At 33.1% G+C, this 21,773-nt stretch overlaps 1 protein-coding gene across 1 annotated transcript; it reads right to left on the reverse strand.

The window, feature by feature from the left end:
* Window positions 1-332: 332 nt before the first annotated feature.
* eIF6 (eukaryotic translation initiation factor 6) lies at window positions 333-21,613 on the reverse strand. Its single transcript, XM_089249038.1, has 7 exons — window positions 21,459-21,613; window positions 13,259-13,344; window positions 11,132-11,307; window positions 5,438-5,548; window positions 4,105-4,170; window positions 3,362-3,543; window positions 333-441 (listed from the first exon to the last, which is right to left on the reverse strand). Exons 1-7 carry the CDS (start codon window positions 21,563-21,565, stop codon window positions 432-434), a joined length of 738 nt encoding a protein of 245 aa, XP_089105164.1. The 5' UTR covers window positions 21,566-21,613; the 3' UTR covers window positions 333-431.
* Window positions 21,614-21,773: the final 160 nt, after the last annotated feature.

Raw genomic sequence — 21,773 nt, forward strand, 5'->3', positions numbered from 1 at the left:
AGGATGACAAAAGTGAGCAAAGTTACCAATTAATAAAATCAACAGTGGGGGAATGAAGCTTTAATGCAGTGGATTAAAAAATAAATAAAACTAAATCACAGTGGATTAAAATATGTTGTTAATGAAGATATTCATATTTTTCTTTTTTTGTTGACAATAATTTTAGCCAGATTTCACAGTGAAAGGTAATTATTTCAAATAATCTTCATTGATAAAAAAAAAACAGGACATTTTTATAAAAATAAAATATTGGGACAGAATAATTAGAGACAGCATTAGTTTCAACCATGCATTTAAAAAAAAAGTGCGAAAGAATTTCACAGAAGTAAAAATCATACAAACAGATTTCTTTACTCTGAACAACTCTGTACAAACATAAAGTTTTACATGATTTGGCTGAAATGTTTCTTCCACAATGCGATTTTCATCTCTCACGCTAAACTGGAAGAAATTAAATAATTTTTACAGAGTTATAAAATAATAACATTTTATTAGAAGTAATTAGAATAATGCAATTCTAAAAAATATATATAGTGGTATCTCGACATACAAGTACTTTAGACCAGGACTTAACAAATCCCAGGTGACTAAAAAATTGGTATTGGTGTCTGAATTTTTTTTTTTTTAAACAAATTGCAGGCTGAGAGCAGCACAAAATGTTTGGAATTCATAGCAGCATATTTGCCAACATATGAAAGAGGGTCACTATGCCCTGAAAAAGTCAAAAGAAACATTATTTTGGAGCTTTTTTTTGTCCAGGGAAATTTTTTTTTTGCACCTACATTTTTTTAAAATTTGTCCAGCCCTGCTTTAGCCATTTAAGTAATGGAAGTTATGAGAGAAAAATATGCACCAAAAAACTGTACAGTGATGTGAGATATGAGGGAGAGGAATAGAAGCCTCCCCCTTTTCCCACGACTTTGGAGACAGAGGTGGTTGTGTAAGGAACTTTTTTTTTTTTAAACCCCTGTGCGCTTAGGGGAAAAAGAGGAAAAGAAAAATTGATGTTGGAATCTGCAAGGGGGCAGACCAGGACAAAAAATAGAGATGCCACTGGAAGTGTTCAATGAAAAAGGAAAAGCAGTACTCAAAGTGTTCAAAAATGTGCTGGTAGAATTTGTATATACGTGTTTACAATGTGTTGATAGAATTATTAAAATTCCAGAAAAAGTAGAGTGCGCTGGCATGGTATCTAGAATTTTTTGAAGAAAAGAGTTTCACCGATGAGCAACGGTGAACCTAATAAGTGATACCTCATCCAATGAAGATAATACGCTTTGGAATAACATTTTGTTAGCAGAAATTGTTTAATTCTTTTCATGAGATACCCAAAATTTTGGAATAATTCTCTTAAAACACACTGCAAAAAAAGATAAAAAATACTAAAAACAAAGGCTGTACTAAACAACTTCACAACTGGGTGAAGGAGAATTTGATGGAAGATATATCTCATATCTTTTATTTTACACCATGTATGCTATTCAGTTGAGTTCGTGAGCCATAGTGAGAAAATAAAACATTTGAACTGTGTGATATAGTAAGCTCATTTCTCCCTCGAATATATGCAGATGGAAAAAGATAAGTTTTTAGAATGTCCAGAACCTCCAGTTTGGTTTTTATAAGAGCCTTACCATATCCACAGAAACTATTCAAGTCTGAGGCTTTTTTGGAAAATGATTTTCACTTGTAATTGTTCATCTTATATGAAATAACTCAAAATCTAAAAGAAAGAGGTGTATCTAGAAAGAGATTCTGAGGTGGGAAATAAATTAATCTGGCTTGCGAGACAGTTACTCATTGGAGTCATTTCGATTGGCACAAAAATTTAGCTTACAATGTGGTTGTTTTATGTTAGCGCATTCATCCATACCTAAAAATATTTGTTAGCACAATCAGTATTCGTTAGAAGAAACAGGAAAAACATTGAAAAAATCTTTGCTAGCCAAAGAATTATAAGGGATGAGCAAGAAGCATATAGGGGGAAGGGGACCTCATTTGACACATGATAGTTAGAGCACTTTGAATATGTCGAAAGTGATAGCAGCACTGTATTTGTCTTATGAGCAAAAATACTGTTTCATTTTGAATTTAATATATTGTTTAAAATCTAATTGATCTCTGTGAATATTAATGATATAGGGTGCGTGAAAGGAATGGACAGCATCTCTTTCATATCATAACTACTACTAATGTAACATAACAATAGATCCCCGCAGAATAGTCCTCATCTAGTTATTTTTATTGTTCTTTATTTTGTTATCTTACTTTTGTTATGCCTTCAGAGATCGATCTACGCGATTGCATGCTGCCGATCTCCGTCAATTGGCCTTCAATGTTTATGTTTTCAGCACTGCCAGATTCCATATGCCACAGTTGTGCAATAATGTTTTATTTTGCAAAAATATGATTGTCATTTTCATAAAAAATAAGAAACTTTGTCAAAAAATTATGTTAATATTGCAGTGCCACAGATTCTCGGTGATTTGTTACTACAATGATAGATGATGGGAAGTATTTCCTTTCAATACCAACAGTGTTTCATGAGATTTTTCATCTCGAGAGCGGTGAGCAGAGTCGCACCTTTTCTGTTGCTATTCCTATTTTGTCAGCTGGATTATATATTTTGTCTTCAATGCCATTCCTATTGTTATCAATTTATTATGCAAATAATTTGATTTTTGTTTTTCTTGGCCCAATATATACATATTTTTTTCTAATTTGATTGTTAATTTTTTTTCTTCACAGTCAAGCTTCAATAAGCTGAGCTTCTACATACTCTCACTTGCCCAGACTTCTGTTCATCAGGGTTTTCCTTTGCGAATTTTCTATGCTGTTACTCTCCCTCTTTTTTCTCATGTTTTCTCCCCACTCCCTCTTCTTACATACAACCTGGTTTCAACTGCAACCTTGGTTACACAAAATCAAAGAGATGCAACACAAGTTTTCCTCAAAATCCATTGTCAGCAGATCATCCCAAGTATGATCTTCATCTAATATACCTTGTTTGGCTTGTGTTGAAATATTTTGTGACAGCTATACACATGAATGAGAAATCCTAACTACTCAAGGACAACATAAAGAGTGAGAATGTACATGCGTCTTAACAGAAACCTTACACAATTCAAAGTAATATGAAATCTGATATTTTGAGTATCTTATTTAGCTCCCAAAGGTTGTCTGTATGTGTATTCAATGTGTACATATTTTGATTACGCCAACAAGTGTCCAATCAATACATAAATACATATATTTTAAGTCACACACACATCTTCAACGTTGCCTCCCCCCATTACCATAGGATTTTAAATAAAAATTTACAAGTTCTATTGAAACAAAAATTTAGGGGAAAAAATTAAATTACCTCTCAATGAGAGCATCCCTCATAGTTGTAGTAATTGCAGTTGGCTGCATCTCATTCAATTTGAAGATGCTTTCAATGGCTTGAATCTCTGTGCTTGTTGTATCCATTCCGCAAAAGGCACACCAATCATTAACAACCATTCCAGCTCCAATGACATCACTTCCTCTATTCACAGATCCAGCCTATAACGATTAGTTTACCATCTTATTCAATAATTATATTATGCTTTAATATATTTGAATTTGTTCCACTTTATTTATTAAAATTTTAACCCATTAAGGGATCTCATAGGGCCTACCTTTTAACATGGTGAAAAACTCTGCTCCAATAGAAATATCATTAAAAATACTATTTAACCATTGATTTATTTCAACTTTTTTTACACATGCTCATGAATTAATTTTTGTTCAATTGCATTGATGTCATAGTACTTTATCATAAATGCAAGCTGTTTTTAATACATTTTTTTTTTAATTTACAAAAAAATTAAGTATCCAAGATATGTAAAACTTTATACTAGCATAGGATAGCACATACAATCAAGAACATATGTAAAAAATTTCAAATAAATCAATGATTAAATAGTATTTTTTAAAAATTTTTTAATGATATTTCTACAAAAGCAGTTTTTCACCATGTCAAAAGGTATGAAACTCCTTAAGATCTTGAAATTTATATTTAAAAAAAATCTCATTTTGAAAGACTAAGAGAAAAAGCTGGAAGACAATATATAAAATAACTACCAGCAAGGGAACTTGAAGCAAGGAAGAAAGCTCATCTTGATCTTCAACTGATGTACGGGGATGCACCTAGGAGAACAAAATAAAACTCATATCAGGTGGAAATGTCAAATAAAAATGTGGAATAAAGATGAAAAATAACACTTGAAAAAAAATGTCCTTTTCTCTTTATTAAGCCATTTTTGAATTTGTGTATATATATACTGAACAATGCTTTATAATTTATTTAGAAAAGTGTTTTCGATTGTTTTTTTTTTACCCAATCATAACACTGATTGATGTCAATAAGCATTAAAAATTAGATGAAAAGGATAATTTATTCCATGGTCAGTATAAGTGATGCTATCTGCTGTTGAAATATAAAGATAGCTACTTGAATGCTTTGTCCACTGAAAGTTTTAACAACGAAGAGACACTTGCAATACAAAAGTCATTTTCAGAAAATTAACTTATATTTACTGGCTTCTGAGCTTTCTACATGTTGTGAAAAACTTTATGCTTACCAGCATCCTGTATCACTTCCACAGGATGAATGAAAGTATCTACTTTCTGATTAGCGCAGGGCTTGACAAATTAAAAAAACAAATTGGGCACCAGCAAGATCTTCTAGAATGCAAAAAAATTTTCCACACCAGAAAAATGAACCAAAAATAATATTTTATTCTTTTCCAGACTTATTGACAACCCCCCCCCCCCACTTTTTATGTTGGTACACATGCTGACATATATTCAGAAAATTTTGTTTTCCTGAGAAACAGATTTAGTAACCACACTTTATTTAGGTGAAAATTTTAGGTGCCAATATTGATTTTTTAGCTGCCATGGCAACTTCACCTGGAATTCACCAAACTCTCGCCTAGCTGCTTTACAGATTACATATTTACTGAATATTTATGATGCTGAAACTGTCGCAATATTGACTGCGTTTTGCATATATATATTTTTTCCTCAACCATTATGCATATTAACCGTATTTTTTCGTCGACTTACTTTCTGTTGATTTTTTCTTTATTTTGATCCAATTATGTTTAGTTGTTCTTAACCTTTTAGAATGTTTTGTGTGTGTTTGTTAGGTTTAATTTAATAAATTAATTGTTGGCATTCTCAGTTCGTACTTGTATCGATGCCATTCCAGAACGTTAAACAACATTCCCCCCATAAAAGCCAAATATTTACTGAGGTAGTTGCAAAATGACTCAGCTGCGAATATTTGTCTGCTGTTTAAAACTAAGAAATAACTGTCAATATCTTTAATTTTTAATAATATCAAAGTTTTTTTGTGAACAATAAACATTCAGAAAACATTTTTTTCACACCACATCACATGGAAACTTACCAAACCACCGACATTACTCAGAGCACAGTAACTTCCAACTAGAACATTTTCTGCAATTGTCTGCCTGAAAACTTCAACTTTCAAAGTATCAGCAAGTATTTCTTCCGTTTCCTTGAAAGACAAAAAAAAAAAAAAAAAAAAAAAAAAAAAATTAATAACATTAGCATGATGTTGCCAGCATTCTTCAGAAAAAAAAAAAACTTCTGAGCAATTCATATGATCTTCAAATTATATGGGTGATTCCCCAAAAAAAGTTTACAAGCTGTTTCAGAGACTCAATTTTTTTAACCAAATTTCAGAGAGCACTGTTAGTAATTTTAACTTTTTTCCCTAGTACTTCATTTAATTCTGTCATATGACATTTCTTAATTTGTTTTATATATATATAGATGGTCTTTAATTTTTTTTAAAAAAATCATTGTTTGCAGCAAAACCTCAAAATCTGGCTGTCCCAGCTTGAAAAAAAGTGTTAAACAAAGAGATGTGGTGCAAACCACATTTTATATATGTGCCATAGATGAATAAAACTGACAATAAAATTTTGAAAAAAAAAACAACCTTTTTTTCTTATGAGAAACTATTTTTTGTTTGTCCCCCAAAAATGTTTCCCATTTTAAAATGTCCACTCTGTTACGGTCATTTGGGAAATATATTTTTATTCCAGATTAAATCTGATAACACTTTCAGCTCATTGAAAGGTTTATTAATTTATTTTTGGACAAAACATGTTACAAAATACAAAAGAAAGACATAACAAAAACACATAAAAAATAAAGCTAAACAAAAATGGAGAAACACATACAACCTTTTTGTGACCTTTAAGGGACTGCTTAAAGGCCAAAAATAATTTATGATATTAAATTTCTATTTATGCCAAAGCAACCATCATACCATTATATTATCATATATTGTATTAATTTACACACATGTGCATGCACAGTAATTTAATTTTTATAATATGTCACACAAAAAATAAAACAATGTCAAAAATTAAAATATAATTATATTCTGTTTCTAGTATAATCTCTTCAAACTTAAATATACATATTTTTGAAAAATATCACTATCGTCGAAAATGAAACTCCTCATAAAAGGGAGAAAAAAATGTTTTTCCAATGCATCTATATCTATTGTATCAATGTAGCGAAAACAATAGTCTTCACGAAACAAAAAATATTGAAATTTAATCTCATATTAGTATGATTAGTAGCTTGATATTGATTCAATATTTTTAGAGCAGTGTAACTAAAAGTTTTTTTGAATAGTTGTTTTATTAGTTTTTTGTACTTGATATTCAATTCTTAATCTAGTTGATGATCTATCTTGATTCTTTGTCAACCATTCTTCATTTGTTATTCTGTATATATAGTTGTCTTATGGATAATGCATGGCATTCAGTTTTGTTTTGGTTAGTTGGATTATTTTTTTTATTGCGGATCTGATTTTATTATATATATTATCTAATTTATTTATGTTAGTATAGTATGCACCTCCCCAAGCACAGATTCCATATGTTATAATGAAGTATATCCCCCAAAGCAGAATGTTTTGCATTGTTCTGCTATGAGCCCTCGGCTGAGTGGAAATGTTCTGCGGTATAAATCCCAATAATTGTGTTTTTTACTCTTTTTCTTGAAATTCTTCCAATTGTTCTGCGACGTATGGCACAGATTTCGGTATATTCTGCTTTGGGGAATATATCCATGTATAAAATATATCTTTAAAAAAAAATCTTCATCTATATGATGTATTTTTGATTCTGTATAAAACTGTGGCAAAAGTTCAAATCTTTTTAGTTATTTTTTCACAGTGCAAATTTCATTTGAGGTTGTCCTGTATTATTTATTATGCTCAGATAGTTATAGTCGACAACTCTGTTTATTTCTTGGCAGTTACAGTGTGATGCTTTGACTAGGGGAATGGTTATGAATTTTTATATGTATATCATCAAAATTATTTATGTTCCTTGTAACACAAAATGCAAATATATTTAGTTTTATGAATACTGAATTGCAGTTTGATTTACCTAGCCAACTGTTTATTATGAAAAGGTCTTCTACTTTTTTTAATAAACTTTCTATTTCTTTTACATACAGAACTGTATCATCAGCAAAAGAGATATTAAGTTTCCATATAGTTTAAGTTTGCAAAATTCTTTTATATATTATGAGGAAGAGTACAGGTCCTAGAACTGATCCCTGTGGTACACCTTTTTTTACTTCCAAAAATGTAATAATTTTTTAATTTATTTTAACTGCTCGTTGTCTATTATAATAATATGTTTCAAACCATTTCAATAGATTGCCTCATATGTCAGCTGAGTAAAGTTTCTTAGTTAGGATATTTAGGCCAACGTAATCAAAAGCTCTTTTTAGATCTAAGAATACGGTTATTGAATATTTGTTAAATTATACCCATTGTTTAATCATTTGCATAAATCAATTATAACCATTTCTGTATTTTCCCCTCCTTTAGAATCCATATTGATTACATGAAAAAAAATTTTGGCGATTTAAAAAATTCAGCAGTTGTTTCTATACATTTTTCTATAATCTTTGAAAAACCAAGTAGAATAGAAATCAGTCTGTAATTTATCAAATCAGTTGTATCTCCTTTTTTATAAATAGGGTGCACCAGGGAATATTTGAGTTCTAAATAAAAAAATCTGTTAGATGAGAGATCTGATTATGAGATTTTTTATTAAAACTAAATGATATATTGAAATTTTATTAATCATTTTAGGATTAATTGTATCATATCCAATTGATTTGTTTTCTTCTATTTCTTTAATTACATCTTTTATTACTTCATCATTGGTTTCAAAATAAAACATGGAATTAACTGCATTATTATTTGTTTGCATTGTTCAAAAATAATATTTCATTTTCTTCTACATCCTCCAAATTTCTGTTCTTGAAATCCACATTGAATCTTTCAGCCATTTAAAAAGCACATCAAGATTCTGGTCATATATTTTTCTCTTTACATTTTTGTTCAAAACAGTTTCATTAATACATTTCCATTGGTCTTTTATTTTTTTCACAAGTGTTGAAGTTTTTCTTAATGTATTTCCTTTCATGGTTTTTTATGAGTTCTTTTAATTCTTTTTCATAGTTCTTGTATTCTATTTCAAAGGATATTATACATGGATATTTTTTGTATTTTTGTACAACCTTTCTTTGTAGTTTATTTTCTATATAATTTCCTTGGTTATCCATTTTTCTTGGCTTTTTTTTTGGATTTTTTTCTGTTTTACACCACAGGTTCAAGATCAATGTTATCACATCCATAAATCATTTATATTTATTTTGAGTATTACTCTCTTCAATGACAGTTTCAAATTCAAATTTGAAATGAATTTTTCATATTTTATTATCGTTATTTGTTCATTAATTATGTTGATTTTTATGTTCTTTCCCAAAAAGTTGATGTAACCTATTATTGGGTAATGGTCAGTGACTCGAGTTTTATAAACAGTGAATTCTTGTATAGTTGTTTGTTTGGTTCTATAGAAAGCATGGTCAATACATATATGTTTTAGTTCTATTTCCCTACCTAGTTATGTTTTCATGTAAATGATGAAATCTGTTTAACGGCATTATATCAAAATATTTTGATGTTTCAATGTCTTCACCATATAGATAAATATTTATATCCCCTACTATTAATGTATTATTTTTCGAATTTAATATGTCTAACTCCAATTTGCCATTTAATTGCGTTATGGTATAACAATGTGATCTATAGATTTGTAAAATTTCTAATTCGTAATCAGGGAGAAATATGTAAAGTTCTGCTGTTTGGAAATCAGTTTTTGTATTGATCTAATTGACTTGTTTATATACATAACCTCTCCAGATCTATAATTGCTTAACTGTACTAGTCATTTATATTATCTGTAATAAATTAACTGAATAATTCATCTGTTTCTATCCATATTTCATTTAGACAAATAATATCTATTGATACATTCAAAGACTTCATAAAAAGCTGTAAAGGTATCAAAATTTGCTCTTAAGCTTTGTATGATAAATATTAAAAATGACAATGTTTTATTTGTGTTAATGCTTAATCAACAATTTTGGATTTGACTTTTGCAAAACGACTTAATATTCACGTTATGTCTGCAGTACTAGCCTTTTCTCTGTTGGATGTCCACTGTGTTAAGTCATTATCATAAATACAATTTTTTTTTTCTCTGATCTATATATCAACATGAAGTGATAGTACATGGAGATATACTTCAAAATATAAGAAAAGTTTTCATCAATCATTTAAATTTATAATGAATAAAAAATAATTTAGGCTAATTTGTCCACTCTGTTACGCCTTCCAAAAAAAAGCAATGCAAAACAGAATGGAAACTAATTTAAAGTAAATTTTTCTTAATTAAAAGGTTTTGAAGGTCTAAATTGAATTTAATTAGGTTATCTATTCAATTTAAATCCTTTACCACATTCTCCATCATGTTATGTTTTTATTAAAATGCAAAAGTAAAGTAGTACAGATCGTTAAAATTACTGCCAGGCACAGATCCAGGGAGATGCGTCATAAGGGGCATTTTAGTATGAGTGAAGGTCATTATATGACAATACATTCTGTATTTTATGGGACAGAACCATTATCTTCCTATATTTTTGTTTCCAGGCTCAATCCCCCCCCCCCAAGTCCACTCTGGATCACTAATGTGAGACTTATACCAACATCAAATTACTATTCGATTTCAACAAAAAACTTTGAAATAAAGGAAAAATCCTCCTGATGATATAATATACAACTGAGCAAGTCCAGTGTCCACTTTGACCAGATTTTAATAAATTTTACCAGACCAAAATTCAAACTACGAGGGATGGGGCGAGTTCTTTTAATATTTGGTCATGGGGTGGAGGTTTTTCAAAAATTATAAAAAGAGTTTATTGTTTGGGGTCACTTATCACATTTTGTACATAATTTTTGAGAAAATAAAAGTATTTGCATGGCCTATTTAGAATATATTTCAGATATCTTTCTCTCAGTTAAACATTTCTGCACATTCTGTTACAATGGTGTCCACTCTGTTACGGGAAACATTTTTGCAGTTCATAGGCAGAAAAATTTAAGAACACTTCACACACTTTAACTAAGATGTTAAATTATAGATTACCAGCCTATTTTGTCTGTCAGAAATAAAAAGTTTTGATTTTAAGCAGCTAAATATGTGTAAAAATAAACTTTTCCATGTACTATTTTGCAAAAAATCATAAAAAGCCATGAAAAATAATATAAACTAATTTTTTTAACATATGTAAGAACTAAGCTGGTTTCATTATTTTAAGAGGTAAAAACAGCAGAAATAATTTTTTAAAAGTGACATTTGTTTTCGTAACACAGTGGACAAAATCTATGATTTTCAGTCATAACCCCCCCCCCCCCAAAAAAAATATTACAAAATAAAGGTGAAAAATATTTATGAAATATTAAACTTCAAGTCATTGGCTATAATTTGAGATCAATTTTATTTTGAAAATTCAATTTTGAATTTTTCATTTCAAAAATGTGGAATGTACACTTTTTGGGAATGACCCATATATAATATATTCTTTTAATAATATATTTTGATTTAACCCCTAGCAAAAGCATAGTTCTGGCATGTACCAGTTCATTAGAAACTCCCAGAAGGAATGTTTACGAGCTGCAAGGTTAAGTAGTACTTACTCTGTCCAAATCTGGATGTGCAAGTGCAACATAGTCATTGCATACAACAACATTGCCTAATGCCGATAACCTCTCTTCGACTCTGTGTATTTTCACATCATCAGGAAGCGAATTTCTTATATGCTGCAGTTCCTGATCAGTTGTTGAGTTTGGAACAATTAAGCCATGTCTGTTTCCTAAATAAAAGATGTGTAAAAAAATATCTGGTTGTTCTTCCATTTCATTTCAAATAGTCTACATGTAAAAAATGAATGGAAAATAAACAATAGACACTTCAGCAATTTCAAAACCACATCTGCGAGCATCAGCAATGTTTTTTAAAGATGAATTACAATCGCAGCAGTCTATATCAAAAACTTCTATAACTCAAAATTTATGCATTTTCCTATATTTTTCCCTCCACTTCAATGTACAGTGATACCTTGGCCAACAGAGACAATTAGTTCCAGAACCACGTTCATTGGCTGAAAGCTTATGGAGAATATTGATTGATAATGATTTTCCAGAAGCCCGAAGATTTCCTATAGGTGTCTATTAATCATTTAATTTGTTCCAGGTGTCTACTGCAAAAATTTAAAGATAAGTTTTTAAAACACCAAACAGTGGTACAAAAAACAAAAATAGACCAAAGGCTGTAATGAAGAACTTTAAAACTGTCTAAATTATAATTTACAGGAAGGTACTAAAGATCTTTTATTTTGTACTATGTATATAGCTTCAGTAGATCAAAGCTGGTGTTGACACCACCCAGTCATATTCGCAGGTGTCCCCATACATGTTATTATGTCAGCCCATTTCTGTGTCTGATACATGCAAATGGAAAAGATATGCCCCTAGAATGTTTAGTTTGATACCAAACATCTTCCATTGAAAGAACGTGTGTTCTGGAAACAAAGCTTTTTTTTTTATGCATTTTCTATTAGCTGAATCTTTCATTTTACATGAAATGGTTAAAAAATTTTCAGAAAGAGAAGTGGAGGTACATCTGGAAAAAGATTCTGAGGTGGAAATGAATAGGTCATTTCATGGTCTCAAGTGACAGTATTTCTGATGATTGATTGGTGCCAAAATTCAGCTCATGATGTGGCTGTCTTAGGGTAGCATATGCATGCATATCAGCAAAAATGTTTGTTAACTAAATCCATATTTGTTAGCTGAGGCAGAAAAATGTTAAGAAATCTTTATTAGCTGAAAAATTCTTAAGCCGAGGAATCACTGTATTTCCCGTGTTTATCTCGAATAATCATGGCCTAAGAGCAGGATATGCCGAAATTTGTGACGTATGGCACAGAACAATCTCAGAAAGAATTTTAAGAAAAGAGATTTTTGTGCAAATGGCAGTCAGCTGAGGGCTTGTCACAGAACAATACAATCTGCTTTGGGCAATCAGGGCTTGACAAATCACAAAAAAAAATCTAGATGCCAGAACACTTTAGAAGCCATTTTAGAGAAAACATACCAAAAATATTTCTTTTAACTTTTCCAAGACATAGTGACCCCCCCCACCTCCACGTTGATAGATACACTGATATGAATAAAAGAAGTTTGCGTTGTCATGATTCAAAATTTTCTAAAAAATATATTTACTAAATTAAAGTCCCATTCCTAATTTTTTTAATTGCCATGTCAAATTGGGAGTTTTTCAAGCCGTCTCACAAGCCATAAACAAATATGAAATTTTACCTTTTCAAATACTTTTGTAATAAAACTGACTAGATGGATAACATGCTTGGCCTACCAAATGAATTGTGCCAGAAGTATACATGTGTGTATATATATATAAGAAGTGTTGAATTTTTAATGCTGGCATCTATTTTTTCAAACTAAGAGCGAAACATAATGACTGAATATTTACACTATTGTAGATTTGTTGCTTTCTGTAAGCTGGCTTTTTAACAAAGAAATCAGCTCCCATTCATGCCCCAAAGTTGGGAACCACAGAAAACCGACCACCTCTACAAAACTATCTATATACCTTGAATCCTACCCATTTTTTTCCTGCCAAAATATGAACACAACAATTTGCAGGGTTATTTTTCAGCCAGATAAATTTTTGTATAGCCAATTTCCAAATAAAAAACAGTTTTTCCCTTCTTGGAATATGAATAAAAATACACAAAAACTTACCCACACATAAACGCCCAATTATCCTACAACCTGCTATTGAAACATGTACGACTGGAATTACATCACAAAGTTCTGGTTCAAAAACACTGAAAAAATAAGTACAAACAATATTGAATGTGTAACATGTCATATATAAACTTTGTATTTTTTTACGCCACTTATATAGTAACACTTTCAAAAAGACACAACAATATAAATGCAACACAAAATAGTCATTTCTTGGCTAACGAAGATGATTCATTCCGGAGTCACGATCGTTAGCCGAAATCTTCACAAACCAAAATGTGATTTCCCATCGGTATCTATGGATGATTATTTACTTTGTAACAGGTACAGCCCAAAATTTGAAGATTTATAAAACACTAAATGAACACTGTAAAAACAAGACAAACTGACTAACAGCTAAAATTAAAGCTTCAAAATTAGATAAATTAGAATTTACGGGAAAATAGTGTAAAATAAAAGATGATTGGTACTAAAATTCAGTTCATGACTGAATTTCTTTATTTTAGCATGTGCATCCATATTGATGAAAATGTTCATTAGCAAGGCAGAAAAATCATGAAAAAAATCTTCATTAGTTGAAGTATCACTGTATTTATAAGGACATAAAATGTACTTATTACGCAATAGAAATCAAAATACTTCAGAATCAGACAACAGTTTTTTTCTGAATACCTTCAACTCTCATAGGGAGTATTTGACAATATTTTTTATTTAGAGCAATTAAGTATTTGATGTATGTACTTTCATGTGAATTTTTACATTGCAAGTGCAATATTTGTAGTTTTCAGCATGCAAGTATTGAGTTAAAACCATCAAAAACTTTCCAACTCTGTTCTGAAGTGATCTAAAAACCTTCTATGACCTTTTGTGAGTCAAATTGAAGTTTGGCAAATAATCCATTTGGCATAGCAAGGGCGTAGCCAGGGGGGGGGGGACTTGGGGGTCTGGTCCCCCCCCGAAATGTGAGAAAATGACCGAAAAAAGGGAAAAAGATGGCCAAATCTATTGTTCTGTCACTTTGGTCCCCCCCCCGAAATGAAAGTGCCCCCCCCCCCGAACGAAATTTCTGGCTACGCCCCTGTGGCATAGTATTCCTTTTCGGCACAATGTGTTGTCCTTTTTTTCTCTAGCCATGTCTGAAAACATAGCTGTTTCACTCTTGGCGACTTTTTGTCATGCTTTTGGACGTTTTTGCACAAAAAAAAATTGCCAAAAAGGGATACAATGACTGTTAAAACAAAGTATGAAAACAATAACAAACAAAACAACATTCTCAGACGGAAAAAGATAAAGATTAAAAATAAAACATTCTAGACTAAATGAGGGATCAAGATCCAAAACAAGAAAAACTGAATATAATGTTCTGGGGAAAAAAGTATAAAAAGTACAACGAGATGAACAAAGAATTAAGCTAATGCATGTTTAATTGATTCAAACCAGGGTTGACAAGGCAGTACGGTAAAAACCTATTTATAACTATAAGTGAAAAACTTTGCAATTTGATGAAGAGGTGACTTCTATAATCAAATAATAAACTTTATACTATATAAACAATATCATATTATTAAAATTAGATTAAATATAATAAAATTTTGAAATTCAAAACAGTATGTGCAAAGGGTTATATGAATGAGGTTATCAAACAATTGAAAACCGAACTGTCTTGAGGTTAAATATTAGATTTATGGAAACATGAAAGATACAAGAATGGGATAGAAATTTGTCACATGAAAATTAGAAAAAAGCAATAGATGTGACTACGGAATGAAATTAAACTTGCGTAATAATCAAACTCTAATAATCAAGCGCAGCGGTGCCTTTTAACATTTGATAACACATAACTAATTTAGTTGCCTTATCTGTGCCAAGATGATTTCTAAAATAAAATTTGAAAATATTCTTTCAATTGATACATAACTTGGGGGACATGAAAATAAAAAAACAATGTAGGCCTATTAAAGGCAGTCTTTTGATAAGCCTTCCTTCTTCCAGTATTTTTCTTATTGTTGTCCCCCATGTCATAGAATTGTAAATATTGCTTGAATTTATCAGGTGAAATATTAGCTTCTACACTCATAAGAGCAGCAATTTAAATTTAACAAAAATTTTTGGGTCTTGAAGTCTTTTATCATCATATACGCGTAATCAGTGTTTGTGAAATTGTGTAATGTTAGTCATGAGTAGGTGCTACATAGTGGCCTCATTTTCTTCAGATATTTTCTTTTATTTATTAGTTTTTAAAAATTGAGAATGTAAAACAGAAACATCAATTTAAAATTTAAAAAAAAAGTTTGAAAAGTCAAAATAGAACAATTTGCATCAATTAAACACTACACCATTGATATATATTCACATCTATATATTGCTATCTAATAAAAAATATTTATGTTGAGTTTCACAATAATGCAACGATTATAACTGTGATTATGAGTATTTGGTACCTTCAATATAATGTATTTTTTAAAGAAAAGTGTTTGGAGAGATCATCTCCATTCGGCAGGGTTTTGGACAATCACTGTCCTAAATACAGTACCTGCTTCATAATCATACATGAAAAATAAGATGTGAAGTAGAATTAACATTTATAACAAACTAAAAAATTGAAAACAGTGTTTATTTAAACAGTTATATACGTGATATTAATTTACTATCAGATTTCCAGCATAAAACCATCAATTTGGTGAAACAATTTACTTAGGGGGGGGGGGGGAAAAGACACCTTTTTGAAATATTTTTGATTTAGTTTTATTTTCTGCTAGTACTTTTTTTAATATGTTAGTATCATGAAAAGAAAGAAAAATACAAAAGGTTTCCACATAACATTTTGAAACTTGGGAGGTTTTGGACAGTTTAAGACAGTTTATCCCGCGTGTCTTGAGAACAAAAGACGTCATAAGCTTATTGTTGGGGTTTGTTACAATCCACCGAATAGGGATCAAAACTACATCGCCAAAATGCATGATGAAATTTCCTACATGTGTAAGCGAAAGAGGGTTCTCATACTAGGGGATTTCAATTACCCGGGTATTGATTGGGAGAACCTTTCATCTGGAAATCAGTATGAAAGAGACTTTCTTAAGTTGGTGCTCGAAGATTTTTTGTATCAGCATGTATCAGAAGCCACTAGGGGTACTGCTATTTTGGATTTAGTTCTTACTAGTTCTGAGGATCTAGTTGAACATGTTTCGGTGGGGGAAGAGTTTTCTTCCAGTGATCATCGTATCGTCAGATTTCACTGTAACTTTTCCTCGGGTAAGGTTGATAACAAAAGACTGGTTCCTTGTTTTCGGAGAACTAACTTTGATGCTTTGAGAAGAAGGTTAGCGGAAGTTTTCAAAGACCGGTTGGAATCAGTAGGAGTGGTAAGTCAATGGGAGGAATTTAGTACGAAGCTGTCCTCTGTTTTGCACGACGTCATACCCTTTGTTCGAAAAAAGCGTGTTTGTACATCACACCCTCTATGGTTCACGGATAGCGTGCGGAACCTTTATCTTGAAAAGAAAAGAGCATTCAGGGAGTATAAAAGTGGACGAGGTGACCTATCATTGTTTACTGATAAAAGAAGACTGTTGAAGAAAGCGATAAGGGATAGTAAAAAGCAAGTTGAATCTAGGTTGGCAGATAACATTGGCTCTGACCCAAAATCATTTTTTCGATACGTCAATAATGGATGTAAGGGGACAGTTGGCCCCCTCTCGATAGGAGGCTCAAAAGTAGAGAGCAATGTAGGCATGTGTAGTGATGTGTCCTTTCAATGACTTTTTCGCGTCGGTTTTTAATGGAGATAATGATATTCGATATACGGGTGTTGCATGGGGTAATAAAACGCTCAACGATATTCAAGTGGAAGACGTGGAGGTCCTAAATCTTCTAAGAAATGTATGTGCAAGCAAAGCACCAGGACCAGATGGTATCTATCCCAGGGTTCTCAGGGAAGGTGCTAATGAATTGTTGGGGCCAGTCGCACAGATATACAGGAGTAGTGTTGCTGAGGGTATCGTCCCGAGAGATTGGAAACTGGCTAACGTTGTTCCGATATTTAAGAAGGGTAGTAGAGAAGTGGTGTCTAATTATCGTCCAGTGAGTTTGACGAGCTCCCTCTCGAAAATTTTGGAAATTATCATCAAAAGGCAGTTTGTGAAGTGGATAGACGAGAATAATGTATTGTCGGATAATCAGCATGGGTTCAGGAAGGGGAAGTCATGTGTAACTAACCTCCTTTGCTTCTATGATTACGTGACTAAGGCTTTGGGTAAGAGCAAAAATGTCGACGTTGTTTACCTTGATTTCCAGAAGGCATTCGATCGGGTCCAACATGGCAAACTCTTGAAGCGTTTACACGAGATTGGAATAGGGGGCAACTTGCTGAATTGGATAGAATCGTGGTTAAGAGATAGGTCGCAACGAGTTATGGTGAACGGGGAATTCTCTGGTTGGACAGACGTCACAAGTGGAGTTCCTCAGGGAAGTGTCCTTGGCCCCATACTTTTTTCACTTTTTATCGACAAACTCGATCAGGGTATCGATGGAATTACTAGCAAATTCGCAGATGATGTGAAGCTAATGGGGGTAATCGGAAATGAAAGCGATAGGGAGTTGCTCCAGACCAACTTAAACAAGATTGCAGCATGGGCAAATGAATGGAGCATGACGTTTAGCGTAGATAAGTGCATGGTCGCTCATTTTGGTTCGAACAACCCACGGTTCTCTTACGAGTTGAATGGTGTCACTATCCCGGATGCAACTAGAGTCACCGATTTGGGAATTCTCATTGACGAGCGACTTAAGTTTTCTGAACATTGTTCAGCGGTTGTCAAAAAAGCGAATAGAATGCTTGGTCTCATTTTCAAAAAGGTCTCTTCGCGTTCTTCTAAAGTCATTCTTCCGCTTTTTCGAGGCTTAGTTCGCCCTGGACTGGAGTATGCTGTAAGGTTTTGGAGACCATACCTACAGAGGGACATAGAGGGACATAGACTTGGTTGAAGGGGTGCAGAGAAGAGCTACGCGTGTCCTTATTGGCACACAGGGCTTGAGTTATGAAGAAAGACTTCATTTTTTGAATATGTTTACATTGGATGAACGCAGGTATCGAGGAGATATGATCGAAGTGTTCAAAATTTTCAATGGGATGGATAGGATGGACCATGAACTTTTAGTACACCGCCAATCGACTGCTTTTACAAGGGGACACCAGTATCGATTGGTGAGGGACAATGCAAGGTTATGGTGTCGCAGGGAATTTTTCTCCAATAGGGTTGTTAATAAATGGAATAGCTTACCCCCGGAGGTAGTAAATTGTAACACAATTGACACGTTTAAAAAGAAATTCGATAAACATGTTGGGGTAAATCGAGAAGCTATCCATTCTTAGAATAAGACAACCATAAGTATTCTTTATGGGCATTGTATAATATTTTATCATGTGTATATATTGTTTGTAATTTGTGATAATTGCATTTTTAATTGGGTTGCTGTATTTTTGAAACATATGACATCCATATTTTTATGGGCATCTTTTTATCAGCCACCTCGTTGGGCATTTTGCCTGTTGGGGCGTTGTATTTGTATTTGTGTCCTGTCCAAAACCAGTTTCGGACGTCCAAAACCCCAACCCTGATTCAAACACAACACTCTATACCAGCAGTTCCCAACTGGTGCTCCGAGTCATTGGCACTTTGCAATATACAAGATATGTTCAATAATGTTCATGTCTGGGGATTTAGGTGGCCAGCGGAAGTGTCTAAAGTCAGAAGAGTGTTCCTGGAGCCACTTTGTAGTAATTCTGGACGTGTGGGGTGTCGCATTGTCCTGCTGAAATTGTCCAAGTCCATCGGAATGTACAATGGACACGACTGGGTGCAGATGCTTATGTACCTGTCAGAGCCGTATCTAGACGTATCAGGGGTCCCATATCACGCCAACTGCACACGCCCCATACCATCACAGAGCCTCCACCAGCTTGAACAGTCCCCTGTTGACATGTAGGATCCATGGATTCATGAGGTTGTCTCCATACCCGTCCATCAGCTCGAAGCAATTGGAACCGAGACTCGTCAGACCAGGCAACATGTTTCAGGTCCTCAACAGTCCAATGTCGGGCCCAGGCGAGGCGTAAAGCTTTGTATCGTGCAGTCACCAAGGGTACACGAGTGGGCCTTCAGCTCCGAAAGCCCATATCGATGATGTTTCGTTGAATGGTTCGCATGCTGACACTTGTTCATGGCCCAGCATTGAAATCAGAACAGCTGTCGTATGGTCCACCACTTGGCGATTATTTGGCGCCACACGTCTGATGGCCCGACGAAGAGTCACCAAGGCCGTCAGACACTACGGACACCGAAAAAAAAACAGCGTGCAAAACATAATAGAAACCACCAAGCATAAAAATAGAAAAAAATATCAGTTAAAAAAATTACACCTGGCCCATTTTTTTAATAAAAAGATCGGGGTATAAGGAATTTCCTTATGTCATTACGGATTATTATCTACTGCTCAGGTTGTATCATACCGTTTTATTATTCCGTTGTATTTATTAGTTATTCATCCATTGCCATGCCTTCCATTTTATCGGTTTATTATTTAAGATGAACCTACAGAATTTTTCATGCCCGGATCCGTTTATTAAAAAGGGGGTCCGGGTTTTAGTTTTAATGCATAGAATATTTATTTATTCAACATGCCCGGATCCGTTTATTTAAAAAAAAGGGTCCGGGTTTTAGTTTTAATACATAGAATATTTATGTCTGGAATTCCTTATGCCCCGATCGTTTTATTATTAAAAAAAATGGGCCAGGTGTAATTTTTTTAAACTGATATTTTTTTTGATTTTTATGCTTGGTGGTTTCTATTATGTTTTGCACGCAGATGTTTTTTTTTCGGCGTCCGTAGTGTCTGACGGCCTTGGCGACTCTTCGTCGGGCCATCAGACATGTGTGCCGCCAAATAATCGCCAAGTGGCGGACCATACGACAGCTGTTCCGGAAATGGAACAACGGCTGCTTAGAATTTTTGGAAAAACAGAAGAAAAGTCCTGTTTGGTGAAGCCAGCACCATCTAGTATCACCCAACGAAACCGGAAAAGTGTTAAAAAATACGGCAATTCAGAGAAACATTATGACGGTCTTGGCGACTTATCACGAGAAAAAAGTCGCCAAAGTCGTGGCGGACCATACTGCATCTGTTCCCCTGTACCAGTTTTTTTGGCTCTTCAGTTTATTTTAAAAAGGCTCCACACGAGTCAAAAAAAAGTTGACAATCGCAGGTCTAAACAAAAGCCTATGAAACAATCATAGTATTATCATTTTTTGGCGATTTGTTTTTTTTTTTTTACAAAACAGACATCGATGTGTTAGCGATTTGGAACAGCTATAGTATAATTCAGATATTCCTTGGCAACTTTTTTTGGCGAGTTCCTTACTGAGAGGCTAGCCCCATTGCAAATTTTCCACATTTCTCGCATATTTTGAATGGTAATAGCACATTACTGCATGTTAGGGAACAGCTGTGTTTCCATGTTAGATTGATTTCATGTAATAAATCGATATTTCATATGCAATTGTATGTATTTGTTGGCCCTCTTGAATTGACATTGCTTGACATGATAAAAAAGTCACCTCATTGGCGGTGACCATGCTTATGGAAAATTAACCTTTAGAAGATATCCCAGGGTTTTATTATTTTCAAATAATATTCCAGAGAATTCGCGTCAGTTACGGACTTGGCGACTTATCGTCGGATGTGTTTGGCACCGAAAAAAAAGTCAATCGCTCATGGCGACTTTTCGCCAGGCTTTCAGACGTCTTTTTCCCCAAAGGAAGAAAAAAATTGCCAAAAGTAGATTATAGTACAGCTGTTCCCTGACGCCCTCCGCTGTTAGCGGCACGACGTTATAAGTGATAAATGTTAAATCGAAGTACGACTGCAGTTTCAAACTACCGTGAGAATTTACCACGTGGTATGAAGCTATCCTCGCACAACAAATCAACGAGACAAAATACAATGTGAACGTTCAATTTTTTTCTAACCGAAGCGACTGTTTGTAAAAGGTTACAACAGTGAGAAAATTAACTAAAATCACTGAACAATATCAATAAAAATACATTATAATCAAATGGAGCTCGGACACGACCGGCATCCACCAACAATAGTTTGAATAGAATTATTTTCCGAGAGCATCATCAAATTAAATGTTTACCTGTAAAAGTTTTCCGAGCCCCCGATGGCTACAAGGCAGTAAGCATTTGTTAATTTTGCGAAAACACCTATCTCATTATTGCTCTCAAATTGAGCTCTCAGCGCCATGCTTTTATGGGTGATGAAGAAGTGCTCTGCTATCACATCAAAGGTGTAGTTTTTTTTAATATTCGCTTCATCAGGCGATAGAAGCGAAACAGATCACTGAAATTTTGAATTTGAAAAAAACGTATCAAAAGTTCTCTCGATTCTCATTAAAATGTTGATTAACTTAGGGAAATATATTAATCTACTTAATTTTGGTTTTTATTCAGGG

The sequence above is a fragment of the Pholcus phalangioides genome, unplaced genomic scaffold (assembly GCF_987345545.1).
Source record: "Pholcus phalangioides strain wild (caught in Gottingen) unplaced genomic scaffold, Ppha-v1.0 ptg000021l_1, whole genome shotgun sequence".
Taxonomy (NCBI): domain Eukaryota; kingdom Metazoa; phylum Arthropoda; class Arachnida; order Araneae; family Pholcidae; genus Pholcus; species Pholcus phalangioides.